The sequence below is a fragment of the Colius striatus genome, chromosome 2, assembly GCF_028858725.1.
Source record: "Colius striatus isolate bColStr4 chromosome 2, bColStr4.1.hap1, whole genome shotgun sequence".
In the NCBI taxonomy this organism is placed as follows: Eukaryota; Metazoa; Chordata; class Aves; order Coliiformes; family Coliidae; genus Colius; species Colius striatus.
Genome location: NC_084760.1, coordinates 45,576,761 through 45,594,326, shown reverse-complemented (window position 1 = coordinate 45,594,326; position 17,566 = coordinate 45,576,761). Strand labels below are relative to the sequence as shown.

The window sequence follows — 17,566 nt, the reverse complement described above, 5'->3', positions numbered from 1 at the left end:
TTAGCTCTTGGCGTAGGTTTGGCCTTTTGGCCATGGTTCAACACTCAGCTGACACTAGAGTTTTTCTCTCTGTTTGTTAGTCCTTCTGATCCCTCATTCTGCCCTTGAAGCCAGCCTCAGAGTTTGAATTTCTGCCTCATTCCTGTAGAATTGCAACAATAGTAGGAGACCCACATTTTAGAAGTAGGGAAGGTTAGGGTTAGACAGATAAGGTATCAGCGTGAATCTGTCTGTGCCTTCAGTAGAATTCAGAAGTATCTGGCTCCCAGCCTTGTGCTTAGTCAGAGGTCAGTGCCTTTTGTAAGACTTGGATTATGACAATAATTGGCATTTGTATTATATTTTTGCCTTGTAAGATCGATCTCAAGTTCTCTCTCTTTCCCAAAGATGTAAAGCAGATACTGTAAAGCAGAGTAAGTTACTCACCCGAGTGGAATCATTGGCAAAACTGCTAGGGCTTGCTTACAGCCAGCATGCCAGCATCCAGGAAAAAATATTTTTTTCAGCAGTGAAGAGTTTCAAAGACTGGAGTGGAAGAACAGCTTATGTAGAAGTACTGAATCTGGGTTTGGGGCTCTTTTAACTAACTGAGAAACTTGAAGCCTCCTGAAGAAAATGATATGTTGATATTCTGCTCTCAGCTTGCCTTCTGTAATTTGTGCAGCGGTGAGTATTTGATTATGTTGGATTTATTTCCAGAAGTTTCAGGCTGCTCTTATTAATTGTCACCATTTTGATCGAAAGCGTATGGCAGTGTTCTGCATTCATAAGACAGTGGTTTGCATTCATAAACAGCACTGGTGACGTTTAACCTCGATAGATCAGCTTCTAGTCTGATTTCAGTCCTTGCTGCAATGCAAGGCTTTCGTTTCCCTGAGATGAGAGCAGTCATTACAACCATTACATTTGTTTGTGAATCAGGATGAATGGGAGTAGAGTCCTCTTTGAAAATCAGAACTAAGAGATGCAACTGCAGGAGATAATTATGCTAACGTATGGATAAGGATGGCTCTGTGTTCGCTGACATGATGAGCACTTGAGGCCTGATTTTTTTCTATCTTGAAAACTGGTACAACTCCACTGAAAATACTGGAGATGCAACTGATGAGCATAAGTGTTGGCTCAGATGAGTCAGATCCTTAATCCTCTGTTGCGCCCCAGAATTCATAGCATCAACTACTGTTTTGAAGACAGCTTTGCTTAATATGGTGCAAAGCTCTGGATGTTTCTGAAAAATATTTAAATTGGCTGTGAATAAGAGGAGATGTGCTTTTTCAGTAAGAACAGAAGGCCAAAGCTTGAATTTTAGAAGACTGGATAGTGTTATGCCCTAAATTTCCTTGTTTTGTTCCAACAATGTCTTAGAGCTGCACTAAATGGATCACAATCTTTGCCCCTGAACGTGTGTCCATGGTCTGCGTCGTTTCCTTTGTGATATAAGTAAACTGCTCTGTTTAGGGAACTGCTACGGCTTAGAATGAGCTTGCCATAGATCTCTTGAGCATCTTGTAAGAACCATCTGCATCCTTTGGGATGGGTAACGGTGAGTGAGATGTAGAAAAGGAAGGAGTGAATGAAACTTTGCTTGAGTCTTTGAATCTCACAAGGATGTATCGAGAGATAAACAAGCTTGCATAATCCCCAAATGGTGGGAGTTGGAAAGCACCTCCAGAGCTCATCCAGCCCAACCACCTGCTCAAGTAGGTTCCTCTCAATCAGGAGGCACAGGAACGTGTCCAAGGTGGGTTTGGAAACCTCCTGAGAAGGAGCCTCCACACCCTCCCTGGGCAGCCTGGGCCAGGGCTCCCTCACCTCAACACCAAACAAGTTTCTCCTCCTGTGCCAGTGGCACTTGCTGGGTTCCAGCTTGTGCCCGTTACCCCTAATCCTGGCACTGGCCACCACACAACAAACACTGGCCCCATCCTCTCTACACCCATCCTTTAGGTTTTTTTTAGTCTTGATAAGGTCTCCTCTCGGTCTCCTCCAGCCTAAACAACCCCACGGCTTGCAGCCTTTCCTTGTATATATGAAGCATAGTTAGAAAAAGTAGGCAGCTGGAAGTGGAATTTCTTTGTGGCCACTGGTTCTACTGGGAAGTATCCACAGTGGTAGTTCATATGTGAATTAGGTTGTTGAATATCTGTCCTGTTGATAAGCAAATTACATTGCCTTTGGAAATAACAGTGCTATCCTTAATACCCATTTTTGCTTGTTGTCTAAATCAGGGACCTCACATAGAAGGGAAATGTAGCAGCCCAGTGGTACCAAACAAGGAGCTTGATACTGGTACATGATCTGGGGACTGGGCATGCACAGCCAGCGCAGCTGCTCTCTCTGCTCTATGTTTTTAGTAGCTGGAAGTCATCCACTGCGATTGTTCAGATAGCAGTTCTCACTAGTACTTTACACACATACAGGGAAAAAAAAACTGGCAGGCTAGGGAGTTCAAGCTGTGAGAAAGACTCTGATAGTTAAAACACTTGTTTTTGTTAACTAGTTCTAGCAAAAAAAATTACTTTTAATCTACTTTGGAGATAACCAGCTCCAGATGAAAATCCACAACTTTACCTTGTGATTTCCCCCCCGCCCCCCCTATTTAAAGGACATAATTATGTTTAACGACACCCACAAAGTGCACATTATAGCACCAGCATTTTTATAACATAAAATATAAGATTACAAATTCTGGAAATACTGTGAACAAGAGAGGGTCGTGCTGTTACAGTCCTACTCTGGACCACCAGTAAATCCCATATGTCAAAGGATAGAAATTATCATCACTCCCATTCCTCTTTGCCACAGCTGATGTGACTTTATCTGAAACGTTCTTAAACCAATTACCAGACTGAGGTTCCTGTTCTGAAGACTTTGACTCTAGCCCACATAGATATTATGCAGATTATATCAAATATAGGTCTTATATCAAAATGTGCAACTGCTTTTCCAAGTCTTGAGCTTTGCAGAGCTTATTAGATAAAGCAGTGAATTTTAATGGAAATTTGGAGAAGGACCTCTGCAGAAGAGGATCTCTTCAGTGATGCTACAGTACTTCGTGCTCATGTACTGTGAGTAAAGAGTGGAAAAAATGATTTCTTGTGAGTCCAGAGCTATTTTCTCAAGTGTTAGAGGTGTTAAGGCTGGTGTCTGGCCTTATTCCCAAATGGGTAATTGAATTGCTTTGAACTTCTGCAAGTTCAATTGGACATGGACTTGGCTCTTTGCTATTTTTATGGGATTATTCTGCTGTGCTGGGTTAGAAAGTTAGCGTTGGGTAAATGATTCTGTTATCTGTAACAGGTTGGGCTATGATAGTAGGTGAGAAAGCCTTGTTATGTTTTTCCTTACATTTCTTTATGAAATACAGGAAGATGAGGGAAGAGAACACCTCTGTATCTGGCCACGTACCACCACTCAAGATCACCACTTTCAATGTGGGGAAGAAGCCTCATATCTAAAGGGTGCCATCCATACGAAAAAAAAGAGGCTAAATACGTCTTGGTGGTATAAACAAGTAAAAGCAATGATCTTGAGAGCAATTAAGCCCCTAAACAGCCTTCCTCCAGAAAGTGGTACTAGAAGTGAAAGAGTGATGCTGCATCTGGCTGTTTGAGATCTGCTGGTTATTTTCTGTCTCTGGATTTGTTGAAGGATCCGCAATCAGGAGAAACTTATCTACACAGGAATGCAGATAAGCAGGCAATTCTTTATTATGCAGTGCTGGGGGGGGTGGGGGGTGGACAGCTCCTCCATACCTGCATTGTTTTCAGCCAAGGTAACCTAACAAACACATATACCAGGGTATTGTCGCTAAGGTAACCTAACAAATACATTTACCAGGGTCTCATGGCTAAGGTAACAGCTAAGGTAACCTAACAAATACATTTACCGGGGTCTCATGGCTAAGGTAACAGCTAAGGTAACCTAACAAATACATTTATCAGGGTCTCGTGGCTAAGGTAACAAGTCCCTATCAGGTGTGGTATGTAACTCTTGCAGTTTGATCCTTATGTGATCCAAATGAATACTTAATAAATAGATATTTGAGTTATTTGCAAGTGCTTAGCTAATTGGTTGAACTAATACCAAGTGATTAACAAGCGCTTAACAAGTGCTTGACTACTTATTGTGATGATAGGTTGTTAAATAATTGTGTATCTACAACACATTGGGAAGGGATAATAAGTTATATTTTAGCTAGCTCCTCATAGTTCTGCCTTCAGTCTGATATTCTGATTCCTTTTGGATGAAACACAAAAGATAAGCTTGAAGTTTTAATGCTTTCGAGATACCAACAAGCAGTAGATGGAATTGGTGTGGGGTGTGACTGCCAACTCCATGTAAGTAATGTAGATAAGTTTGATACTTTTAACCTACCCATTTTCTGTAAGGTTCTAAGTCAACTTGATTCATTTTAAGAGACAGATTCCGTTGGTGAAAATTTGGTGGATTTTTGTTTTGAGCTTAAATAGTATTTTGTAGAAGCCTTGCTATCAAAATTTCAGGGGGAAAAAATGCATAGCGATTCCCCCTTGGTTGACGCTCTTTTTCAGGTATCTCCCCAAAGAAATTTGACAGCCCATTCTAACTGGTGAGAATTTTGCTAACTGATCAGAAGTTAAAGCATTTAATAGAAGCTAAGATCTGCTAGCATTGCCGAGATCTTGCTACGTTGGCAGCAAGGTTTGCCAAAGTTATACTACAGCAAAGCAATCGGTCCACACTTTTTGTTCTCAAGCAAAATCTTTGCTATCTTATTTTCTCCTACACCCTCCCAATCATTCTGCTCGTCCCTGTCTTATTTGTTACTTTTGCAGGTAATTATATTTCACAGGGAAAAAGGAGGGTGAAAGCAAATTGAATTAGAGCTACTCAGAGAAGTTCAGGAGGATAAGAGGGTCTCACAGCAATATTGGGGGGGATGAAGAGGTGGAGAATATCCATTAATTAATTATGTGAATTAAATTACAATGATTCTAAAATGGCTGATTTACTTAACTGCTTTGTAAATTGATCTTTAAACAGGATAAGTTTATTAAGATATTTTTAAATGGGAAAAGAACCAAAACCCTGCTTAAATAATGGTTCTAGATAATGTTACTGTAGTTATTCATTAAAAAGCAGTAGATAGCTGGCAATGTTGGAACCTGTTCAATAATACCACATTTTGCAATATTTGTTTGGGGGTTTTAATGGAAAATTCCCAGTTCCTGCAGTTGTTTTCAGTACCTAAAACTCACTCAGAAGCATTGGTTCTGCATCTCAAGATTGTGTAGCAACTAGGACATGAAAATGTTAATATGAGCTTGAGAAGGCCAATAAGAAGTATGTCAGATGCAACATATGCTGTGTAAGTATAAGCAAGGCAGTTTTTACATCTGCATGTGACATTAGTGAGACCGGCAGATACTGTATCTGGTTTTGGTGTTCTTATCTTTGTAACTGTGGAAAATTTATACAGAAGTTGTCTACAAGGGTTGGAGGGCTGGAAGAATACTTTGCATGGACAGACAGACGTCACTGGCTTGTGTTTTTTTTCTTTTCAAATTGCCAGCGTTTTCCCAGTGGTTTTGGTAAAGACAGTATGGTGGATTTAATTTGACAGTAGGTTTACTACTCTTAAATTACTTTCTGCAAGCCTTTTAGAAGCAGTGCATAGGTTAACAGGACTTTGTGGAGCAGGTGTTGGAAGTTACTTAGGATTTTATTCTTATGGCAGAGGGCGGTTTTGTCCAGCAGCTCTTGCATCTCTGAGCAATTGAAATTACCGCTCAGGCACAGCAGATCCCCACTGCACCAAAGTGGGACAAATTGGAGGCCAGATCACTTCCCCACATAGAGCTGCCTATGACAGAAGGTAAACCATCTCTTTTGCATCTAAGTGCACTGTGGTTCATTATGTGCAATTCACTAGTAATTCACTAAAGGATACATAGGATTCACCAAAGGATTATGTGTGATTCACTAAAGGAGATTAATTTGACCTGAGACCCAGATGTAGAAGCTCAGTCCTGACATGTTAGACAAATTAAGAATTGCACCCAAATTTTCAAGGAAATGACTGGCCATGGCCACAAACTGCTGCAGGAAATGGTAAGTTCTGTGTTGCTTGGCATTTTTTAAGCCATCTGGAAAGTCATGCTTTTGTCAGATATTAGGTTTTTGGTTCTAGGGGTAGATAGACAAAAGTTCTGGGTTTCTAAGTCTGTGATGAGAGATTAAATGAGGCAATTAAACAACTAGGTTTTAGTATTAATATTGAAGAGTCAGTAAAGTAGGAATTTTGAGTAGAGGTGATTCTGGAGGGAGACTCAGGTTCATTAAATTCTCCAGTTCAATAAAGTACTTGAGCCTATGAAACTTGCTTATTGACAGATAAATGATCCACAAAATGGTGACATGAGAAGTACAGGTAAGAAATGCCAAATATGGGTTCATCGCTAAGGAAAGGCAAGCTGGCGTATTTAGTGAAAAACATCTTGAGGCCAGATGTTTAAGAAGGGGATTTTCTATTTCAAAACCATGCTACCTGGAGCTGATATGCGGGCCTTTTAGGCTGTACAGGAATTTGATGTGAGTCAGTAAGGCAGTGTGACACTTCACAAACCTTGGAGAAAAGGATTGAGCAGCCCTGCCTCCCTCAATGCAGAGGCCAAACCTAGAACACAATGTCTGTTTCCAAATGCTCCTTGTCAAGCTCTGTACGTCTCAGTCTGAGATATGACTTCCAAATTTTAGTTGTTACAATTCCAGTCAGTTGCTAGTCTACTGCTTCATTGGCTGCTGTGCTGTCCTTTTAGTGGAATAGTCTGGGTGCTTGTCTTTTAAAATTTAAAATGGCTTGTACGTTTTCAGTAATCAATTGTCCAAAGGACAGCACATTCCTGTTGGACCGAGGCACTTGTGTTGCTGAAGTCCGTCCATCTTCTCACATAGTCATTTTCTTGGATGGGAGTCATCCCCTTGCATTGCCCTCATGCTTCCTTCTCCTACATATACACCGTTGAAACAATGAAAGGGACTGAGTAGTTGCTTGATGAGGCCAAAGACATGAAAATCTTCTCATTTCTGTATTCTTCAGGCTGAAAATGTCTTTTTTTGTGTCTTCATGCACCCTGACTTTGTAACACCATGTCTATACGGTTACACTTGAGCTGCAGCTCTACTAAGCAAACTAGTTCTTGGTGATGTTCTTCAGCCCCGAGGCCATTTGGCCACATACGTACTACCAGCCACTCTTAGGCTTGAGACTGAGTGGTGGCATCCAAACAGAGTGTGTGTGGTTTCCACTCCATGCAAAATCTTATAGTAAGCCTGTGAACTGGTCAGAAAGGTCTGTGTTGTGAGATTTAACTTCTCTGAAAAGATTCCCTTGCTACACCCCCAGAACCTACAATTGAAAAAGTTTTGTCACTCTGTGGCTCCCGTTGGGGACCTCTCCGTGCCAGTGCAGAAATGGAAATAAGAAATGATCTTCAAAATATATGGAGAGAAATAGACAGCCTCGTCCCTGGAAGGTCTGGCATAATCATGACAGCCATCATCCCTCTTTTGGTTTTCATAGGGTCCTTAGAATTCTTACTTGACTTTCCTAAGGCTGCTATTTGTCTGCTCTTGCTTGCAGGAGTTGTATATTAGCTCTGTCATGTCCCCTGGAGTTTGAGTGATCTCTTCACTCTGCTCTCCTGCAGGAATTGTAATAAACCCTTGACTCAAAAGAAGGTTCGCAAGAGGTATGGAAAATGCCTTGATCTCTTTGCCAAGTTCTGTCTGTCCTCCATCTGCCATCCCTTCTTCTCAAGATCTTGAGTTCTGAAGGAGGTGATCTTGTCATTCGTGTGCCATTTGGATCAAAAGTGAGGAGACTTAGAAAGGAAAAGAGATTAAGGGAGCACATAGTGATTTTTTTTTTTTTAAATTCCATTTCTGGGCTTTGCAGCAAATAATCATTCATTGTTCTGGCACCTTAGGAAGTTCAGGAGTTAAAAATGCTTTTGATGAACCACCATGACGACTGAGTTACATGAGAAGTCTGCCTTTGGAGGGGAAAAAGCTGTAGACATTTTTTCTTTAAATGAAAGTTCAGCAGTAATTGGATGTGCTGCATTTTCCTTGTTAGGGCAGACGATCTGTGACAACATTCCTGGTTCAAAAGTTACTAACTTCAGAAATGAGACTTCAGTCAAATCAACTTTGGTCCTACAGGCCACTAGAATTTCCGCTAGGTATGCTTTTATCTTCTGTTTTTTCAAGGTAGCAACAAAAAGGTAGGGCCAATTGAACTCCTTGTATTTAAGGTTCAAAAGAATTGAGATTCATAAATCTCATGTCATAACTGGTTAAACCTTTTCCAGAAAAACTTAGCCTCTGGCCTCGACCTAACAGTTTGTGATTCTGGGGTTTCTATCTGGTAGATGCTCAGCTACGGGAAAAAAATTATTTGGAGTCAGGTTGCACCCTTATTTACTGAGCACCCACTGTCTCTAGTAGCAGTTAAAAGCAAGAGGGGTACTAACAGCAGGTTTGCTGTAGAAGGTGTAGGGATTGCTAGTAGAAGAGACAAATGCTGTTTGAGCACTTCGAAGGAAAGAGACCCTTCTGCTATGTAGTGAGACCAGCATTCATGGCAGGTTGCCTGCTGAGGTTGTTTGGAGGTGGACTGCTGGGCTGCTAGCTCTGTTGTGTGTGTGACTTAAAGGTTTGGACTGGAATTGAACTTTCCTGCGTGTAAGAAACCTCCCGTGTACCACAGAGAACTATTGAACTGAAGTATTTGTTTTTACATTTTCCCTTGTTTTCAGTCTGCTGGAAACCATGTCTCACTATACCGACGAACCAAGATTTACCATAGAGCAGATAGACCTGCTTCAGCGCTTGAGACGTACGGGAATGACCAGGCATGAAATCCTCCACGCGCTGGAAACCTTGGATCGTCTTGATCAAGAGCATAGTGACAAATTTGGGAGAAGGTCTAGCTACGGAGGTGGTTCCTACAGCAACAGTACCAACAATGTCCCAGCATCTTCTTCTACAGCCACAGCTTCAACACAGACCCAGCATTCTGGGATGTCCCCATCACCGAGCAACAGTTACGACACCTCCCCACAGCCTTGCACTACTAATCAGAATGGGAGGGAGAGTAATGAGAGGTTGTCTGCATTCAACGGGAAGATGTCACCTACCCGCTATCCACTTGCAAACAGCTTGGCTCAAAGGTCATACAGTTTTGAAGCTTCTGAAGAGGACTTGGACATTGATGACAAAGTGGAGGAACTGATGAGGTTAGTAGAAGTCTTTGTAAAAAGTTTGGAAGGTCAGAGTGAGAAGTCCTTCAGAAGAAATCTGCATGTTGGAGGACTGCTTGTAGTAGTGATAGGTATTATCAAGGAAGCGGGACAGCTATTCACCTGCTAGCTCCTTAATGGTTACTATCTCAGTACCTCTCACCTGCCTCTTAGTCTTGTGTAGACAACCTCTTGCTGTGTGTAGGTATCCCACAGTCTGTTTTACTGCTGGAATATTTTTTCCCATACCATACCAAAAATTACAATTGTTAGCACAGTAATTTTTCCACCCTACTCTTACTCAGAAAACTTCTGACCGAGTGTTAATTCACATGACTCCTCCTCTATTACTTCATACCAGTTGTATTCCCTTCCATATATAGGAGGAGTAGGGTATCTGCTTGGTTAATGTTTTCCACTGGGATCTGCAGAACATGTATATTATCCATTTATAGTTTGTGGCAGGGGCTAACTCTGGGATTTGCGGAGTCTGCACATTGACATTGGAAAATACAAATAATAAAGAAGCAGAAGTCTTCAGTATGAGCCAGTTGGGTTGTTTTGGGGTTTTTTTTTCCCCCTGGACTGACCTTCCTTTACTTTTAGCAGCTTCCTTTTCAGCATTATGGCAAAGATGAAAGGAGGGGATTATACCATTGAGGATGAAAGTCAGAGTCACTGGGCTTGATAGCAAAAGAAGTAAGAGGAAAGGCCAAACGTCTCAAAGCAGTTTTGATCATAATGTTAGAACGTATTTTTTTCCCCAAAACTGCAACATTTATGTAGTACCTATGAGAACTAGGATCCATAAGGTCCAGGAGGAAAATATGTTAGAATTAGTTTGAAGATTTAGGGTAAACGTGTGGCTTCTGGGGGAGAGGATTAGAGGTAAGCAGTAAGAAAAGACGGTCAATGTCATTTACTGTTGGCTGCAAGATAATGAGGAAGTGCAGGAAGGTGGTTAGTGTAGCAGTAGGCTGAAGTTTAATCGTTCCTTTGAGTTTTGGGTTCCTGTGCAATGAGTCTTGGGTAATGCTTTAGTGCCTATTTAAACTGAACTACTTGTATTTGCAGGCATATGGGAAATGAGTGTTGGGTACTGAAATAAAAATGAATCCACAACATAGCATTTACTTTGCATTTACACTCGCAAGCTGGAGTCTGCCTTCAGTGCTGCTGGGTGGGAGGGGAGAAGGGGAAGGGAGATTAACAAATAATAAAATCTAATAAAGTATGGTTATAATTGTCTGCCCTTCTCAGGAAGAGAAGGGAGGAAGAGGAAGGAAAAGTATGTTTACTGCAATTGAAATTTGCTGCATATCACAGTCTCTATGCAACCTCCAAATTATTTTCTTTTTAGCAGAGTTTTAGTCCCTTCTGAGCTATCTTTGCACACCTTGTAAAAATCATATAAAGGCTTGAAATGTCTGGCACTTCTTCATTCAGTGCAAGTTGTGGACTAAGGAAGGTAGGGGTGGGGAGGATAGAGGTTGCCAAATCGCTTCTCCTTTAGCTCTTTTCCTTGAAAGGTTGGAGGTGGTTTGAGTATGTATATTCATTTGTGTAGCAAACCATACAGACCCTGCTCTCCTTTATTTTTTATTTTTGTGCCTCATTTTTATGACTGAGGTTTTTATGCTGATATGAGAGATTTATTCATCCCTGTGTAATGAAACTTTGTACATTCCATATGGCAGTGCTGTACCTAATATGAATTATATAGGACATGAGTCATCCATTCTACTGCTAGGGTATTTTGATAAAACGTGACACTTGTTAAAAGAAGTGTCCACTGGTGAGGCACTTTGACTATTTTACTGCTCGCCTTCCACACTCCTTGTCCCCTAAATAAAGGAAATAAAGCCATATTGCATTGTCAAAGTGCACTTTGGTCTGTCTGTCTTTTTGTGTGTTCTTTTGGTTGTGTTTTTTTTTTTGTTTTGGTAGGAGGGACAGCAGTGTGATAAAGGAGGAAATCAAAGCCTTCCTAGCCAATCGAAGAATTTCCCAAGCAGTTGTTGCACAGGTAACAGGTAAGAGCTCGGGGTGTCCTTCCTTCGTTTTGGGAAACTGTGTGTAACTGCCTATCTGCACACGGTGCAGATGTTGGAATATTGCTTGGCTTTCTGCATTGCAGTGCAGATCTGTCAGCTTAGTCATGATAATGTATGCCTTTGATTTAAGACCCATTGTCCCGCACATCACGGAACTTCCCCAGTGAATCACTTTTTTCTTTTTTTTTAAATTTTTTTTGGTGGCTTGTGCTAGCAGATTTTATTTTACAGCCTTATAATAAACCCAAAGTTCTTATCTTAAAATGAAAATGTTTTTCCTTAATTCTTAAATGGTTTGTTGAGCATGGCAAATAGATGCGTATCTGCATCTCTGTGTATGGAAAGAGACAGATACAGTATGTATTTATATTATAAAATCTGTATGAATAGTCAGGAGGCAGAGCTATAGCTAGTATCAGTACAACCAGGATTCAGATTATGATAGTTTTCAGTTTTTCAGTCACTTGCATTTGAGTCATGATTAATGAAAATCAGATGTGAGGTTGAGAGGATGACCATGTTAGCTCAGATTTTACCTATAAGTAGTTCTTTTTGCCCTGTGCCTTCTGTCTTTCACATTCAGGACAGACTGCAGTAATATCCCTTCTTCTTCCTGTTTCCAGAGCTTTACACAAAAAGTAACAAAGTCTTACTGCTCCTCCATGGGGTGGATGCTATTCTCCTTTACAGTCTCACACTGCTTGTCCAGAGCAGCATAGCTGGTTAGCATATTTCGAATCACAGATTCATTTGGGTTGGAAAAGACCTTGAAGATCCTCATGTGCAGTCCTTCCCCCAGCACTGCCACCATCCACCGCTAAACCATGTCTCTCAGCCACAGCTGGAATCCCTCCAGGGATGGAGACTCCACCATGGCCTTGAGCAGCCAGTGCCAGGGCTGGACAATCCTTTTGGTGAAGAAATTGTTCCTCATCTCCAACCTAAACCTCCCCTGCAACTTGAGGCTGTTTCTTCTTTGTCCTGTTGCTTGTAGCTCAGGAGCAGGGACTGACGGTCCCTGGGCACTACCTCCTGCAAGTTGTAGAGAGTGATCATGTCTCCCCTCGGCTTCTTCTTCTCCAGGCTGAACACCTCCAGTTCCCTCAGTTGTTCCTCATCAGACTTGTCCTCCAGAGCAGCTTTGTTGCCTTTCTTTGGACAGGCTTCAGCACTTGTATGTCTTAAAGTGAAGACTTGATGATAAAATACAAATAGCTCAGTCTCATGTTAATACCTATAACATTTATTCTTTTTTTAACCCACGCTTGAATAAAGATCTTGAAATAGATAATTTTTAAGGTTCCATGGTGACTAGGAATGCCAAACCAGCAGGAGGAAAGTTGTTCTTTTATGATATTTCCAGTATTTGAAATGTCATAAGAACCCATCTGTCCGGGAGATCTGGGTTTGCAGACACACTAGCAGCTGAGGTAGGCAGGCAGAAACAGGTGCTTGAGCTGTGGAGCCAGGAATTCCTTCCATGTCTCCAACTCTTCTCTGTGATCTTGGGCACAATTACTTGTCCTTCCCTGGTTTCAACGTCATCTGTGAAATCATGAGATTAACATTTTGTGCAGCTCTAAGGAATGGAATGTTATTAGCCTTATGAGATGTTAGCACTGTCCTTTAAAAATTAAATGCTAAGTCTAGTTGCTTAAATTGTACCTGAACTCTGAAGTTTTGGTAGTTTTTGAGTCACTCCTCTACTTCTGTGTAGTCTGTGCCTGAATATAACCCATCTTCGAATTTACCCTTCATACCTACCAGCAAGTCAAACTAGCGTCACCTTCAAGACAAATAACACAAAGAGGAAAAAAATGCCTACTGCATGCAGCAGGGCTGTTGAATTACCACACCAAATCTAAGACAGAATCTGTATCAGTTAAAGGAACTGATCTGTTATAATTAGCTAGGTGTCTCAGGTGCATATCTTGATACCCCAGTAGGCAGACTGTAAGAAAGTCAAGTCTCTTAATACCTGATCCTTTTGCTCTTTCTATCCTCTGCCTACTCTCTTTGATTTCAGTTGTTAAAGTCATTAAGTTGGCATTCAGCCTTTGGAAGCTTTCATTGCTTGCCAGGCTGTTTCTCCGGTGAGTAAACGACATGGTCCACTTCATACACCCTTGACTAAGTTTCATACCCATCCCACTCAACTCTCATGTTGAGGAATCCAGAATGTGATCAGAGAAAATATTACTAGATGTCTCTTCAAGCCTGTCAGTGGGACAAGGGGAAGACTGAACTAGTTGGCACTGTGTTATTACATTATTTTTAAGCCAAATCTTGATCTGGGAATCAGGTAGACCTAAAGGTTAAATGACTATGTCCTTTTGCAGCTGACCCACTGGGACCTTTCAAAAAATAAAAGAAAGTGGTATTTTGCACATGATGCAGTTTCTCAAGCAGAGGTGGCTGCAAGGCTTGAGCCTCACTGTGATGTACCAGTCTCTTCCTTGCTTTGCAGTTGAGCTTTGTTATCCCTCCATATGTTTGGTGGGAAGGTCTATGGGAGCCAATTCATTTTAAATATAACCCATAGCCTTGTGTGAGCAGATTCATAGTACTTATGTGCTGTTGTTAAGTACATAGTTATGGCTTATCTGAAAGAAATAGTAAATCTCAAAGAGATATTTGAAGGAACCAGATTAAAGAGTGTGCTCAGCACTGCTGGGAGAAACATCAGCTTCCTTTCAAAAGCACGGTATGGTGAAGAGTGACTGAAAATAGCTCAGGACAGAGATCTAGAGCAGAGAGCATGTGTCCCAGGGCTCTCACTTCCTGAGCTGTCTTAGGCCTGATGAGTGCTAGTTGACTTGTGTATTCTTGAGATGTATCCAATATCCCTTCCCATTCTACTGTGAAACAGACTCCCAAGGAAGGCCTAGAAACCCCTTCTTTTTCATTTAAAAAGCAGTTAGTATAGACAGAGGTAATGCTTTGCAGAATGTATGATTCCAAATGCTATCATCTCAGTATTTACAGTCAGTCTTACTGGTAAAACTACTCTGTAAATCATTCAGTAAACAAGAGGAAAAATAGATAAGTAAAATCTAAAGAGTGATCTGTAGCAGATGACACCAGAGGGAGGACCACAAGAGTGAAGTGATACCTTTTGAGCATACTGTTCAGCCTCCAGTGAGCCGTGGTGTTGAGGTAGAACGCTGTTCTGGTCAACGGAAAGTCTGTGAAAGGAGCATGAAAGGGGGCAATTCTGCAAGAACAGATTGGCAGCCCACAGAGGCTGCTGTCCTTACAGCCTCCGTCACTGTTTGTTAGAATACAAACACAACAAGCTGTTTCTGGAGGCTGCAGTGCAGACCTTGGGCATGTTTGAGTTGTCCATCCACTGACTACCACCTTGCATCAGCTGGCAAGTCATTTGTTCAGCATTTGAAATAAATGTAGAATAGCATGGCCTCAGCTTTTTACATTCATTACTTCTGTCCCAGGAGGTGGGGCAAGAAAGAAGTGAAAAATTTATGACTGACTCCGTAGGAGAGTTGTTGGGCCTGGCTGCCCATACTGTCAGTATTCTCCTTTCAATCTCTCTTGTATGTGTAAAGGGAGAGGAGAATGGCATGGAGAGGAGAAAGGAGTAATAGTGCATCTGAGCAGTGACATTAGACCTCTAGCTAGGAATCTAAACCTTCGTTTCCTTTTCTTAACTATGTCTGGGTTTTAAGTTGGCCAAATTGGACATACAAGTGATGAACTTGAGCTAAACCAAGGTATTTGCATGTCTTCAAATAGCAGGTCTTGGATTAGCTCATCAGTGAGCATAATGCTTCCCCAGGGTTTATAACCATGTCTGTACCCATGCTCTATCTTGTCCTATTCTGTCCTTGGTGCAGGAGCCTCTACTGCAACTTCTATCCCTTGAAACTTCCATTTTACCCTATTTTGCTAAATCTTCAAGCCACTTAGGGTTTTGGTCAGAAATACCTTCCTTCTTTTTTTCTTCTCGATTCTAATATTGCAGTGCAGTTAAAGAATACACATTCCTACATCAGCCATCATCCTGCAAAGCACATTGGGCAACTTTGTAATTACAGACTCTGCAACATTGAACATAAGTGAGGATCATGGAACTGAAAGTTGAAGTCAGCTGTTGCAGTAGAACAATTTTTTTGCCTCTCTTAGTCTTTATAAAATTACCAGAAACTTTAACAGACACTTAGATAATGAATCTGACAGGGAAAATTAAACCTGGAAGTTATTCTACAGGACTGCCTTGTGTACCGAAATAAAAGGGCAGATTGGAAAATAGTAACAAATTACTAAATGGTGAGTTGAAAATAAAGGAATGATTGATAAGAAGCAAAAACCTAGCATAACACTTATTAGTGCTGGTCCTAAATACAGGAGGTGCTTTTTATAGAAACTTTTTTAATGGTGTCTGTAATAAGATAAACAAGAAGCACTTGGGTTGGGCTCTGTATAAATAATCTCCTACTGATAAGAAAAATGACAGTATAAACAGGAGCTAATAATAGTTCCTGCTGAATTTCCTATCTTGTTATTTGAAGCTCCTTTTAACATAGCTGCAGCTTACTTGGGGGTAGATATTTAGCCCTACATTCTGGCAGGTGAGGTGCCAAATTTTTATCAACAACAATTTGAAGTTGTGGACTGGAATTTGCATTAATTGCCACCATAGTTGTATCAGGGTACCAAGTTAGTTAGGATCAGAAGGCAAGGATAAAGAGAGAAAGGTAAACTTAATAAGAGATACTGTCTGTTAGGTTCCAAATGTAGATAAAGGGCAGGGGAAGTGTTTTCAGAAATGAAAGTCTTTCTGTTATGTAGTATGGCAAAGGGGACAGGGAGGAGTATACACACCCGAGCCCTTTGCAGCCGGGCAAAATGCTTTGATGGATGATGTATCTGTGAGGTTTAGAAGTATTACTTTTTCCAAGAGTGAGTAAAGGAAGAAAAAAACCCTTACTTTGGAACTTTACAGTGGAAGCAGTGTGTTGCAGAGCAGGAATTCATATCCAGATTTCTTGATTCTGAAGCTAGCACTATAAGAACTGAAACACCATTTAAAGTAAAATCAACAACAATAAAATACAGAGGTATTTTTTCTTTCTTTTTTTTTTTTTTAATGGTAACACATAGAGGTTTCCAATGTTTAGTTCTGCCAACCTTCCCACTCTGCTTGTACAACTGAGCCCTGTCCTACCATCTCTGTCTCAATTGATACGAGATCTCTGGGATTTAACTTTACATTACGCTCAACATACACAGCATCTAGCACAATGGAGGGCAGCCTTGAAGCACTGCTGTAACATAAATAAAATCCCTTCAGGTTTGGAAATTACTTGCAGGGGTGCTGACTAAATGCAAATACAAAGTGAAACTTAACGAGTTCCATTGTGAAGAGACTTCAGAAAATTACTAAATTACTGATCATGTGAAATGGCGAGAAAACTGGATTTTAAAAAACATTTTCCTTTTTTTGTTTTAATACACATGACAACAGAGGGAAAGATTTGCTTCTCTGTGATTTTGATCTTTGCACGTTTTCTGTAAACAAGCTTTGCTAATCTAAATTGATAGATGTCCTTTGCAAGCAGTTATTACATGAATCTAGGACTTTGCTTACAAACTGAAGAATTAAACCACAGTCAGTTATTTTTTTTCTCTGAATCTGATGTATTCCAGGTGCTTCAAAAAAATCTCTCCTAAAAGAAACATTAAAGAAATGCAAAGTAGAGTCACTCAACAAATCTATTTGTGAAGGTGAAAACCAGTTACCAAAGACTTGATGAAAATAGTTCTAAGGGTTATGAGCAGATTTTTACTGCAGATACCAGTTGCCTTCTCTTGATGCATTTTGCTGTTTCTTTTAACTATTTGAAAGGGAAACTTTTTCCCCACGTAATTTATGTAGGGGAGAGTGGGCACACATGTACTGTCATCCCCATCTCATTTGTAATTAGGAAGTGTAACCTGCTAAGAGAAGGAGTGATGTGTGACACAAGAAGACAACATTTGAATTGCTCTAATCCTTTGTGATTACCAGTTCTTTCTTCAGTATCTTCCGTGAGAGAACTAGTTGTACTCATTGCAAAGTGTGCATGTCCCTGCTGATGCTGAGCCCAGAGGCTGGCAGTCTTCCTTGAGGTCTGTGGCTCAGTTTCGGGGGTGAATTTCCTCAAGACAGCTGGATTCCCAGTACTCTAGAGAACTTATTTCATTAATCTGTTTCTGGCAGCAGGATGA

General features: G+C 40.9%; 1 protein-coding gene across 14 annotated transcripts in view; it reads left to right on the top strand.

Moving 5' to 3' along the window:
* HMBOX1 (homeobox containing 1) overlaps positions 1-17,566 on the top strand; it is a 129,690-nt gene that overhangs the window by 52,769 nt on the left and 59,355 nt on the right. For all 14 annotated transcript variants that reach the window (XR_009818191.1, XM_061990160.1, XM_061990155.1 and 11 more), the window contains exons 3-4: positions 8,802-9,281; positions 11,232-11,317. Coding sequence is in view for 13 of the 14 variants with exons in the window: in XM_061990160.1 (XP_061846144.1) it covers positions 8,802-9,281; positions 11,232-11,317 (566 nt within the window). In the remaining variant the exon portion in view is untranslated. The remainder of the gene's footprint in view (positions 1-8,801; positions 9,282-11,231; positions 11,318-17,566) is intronic.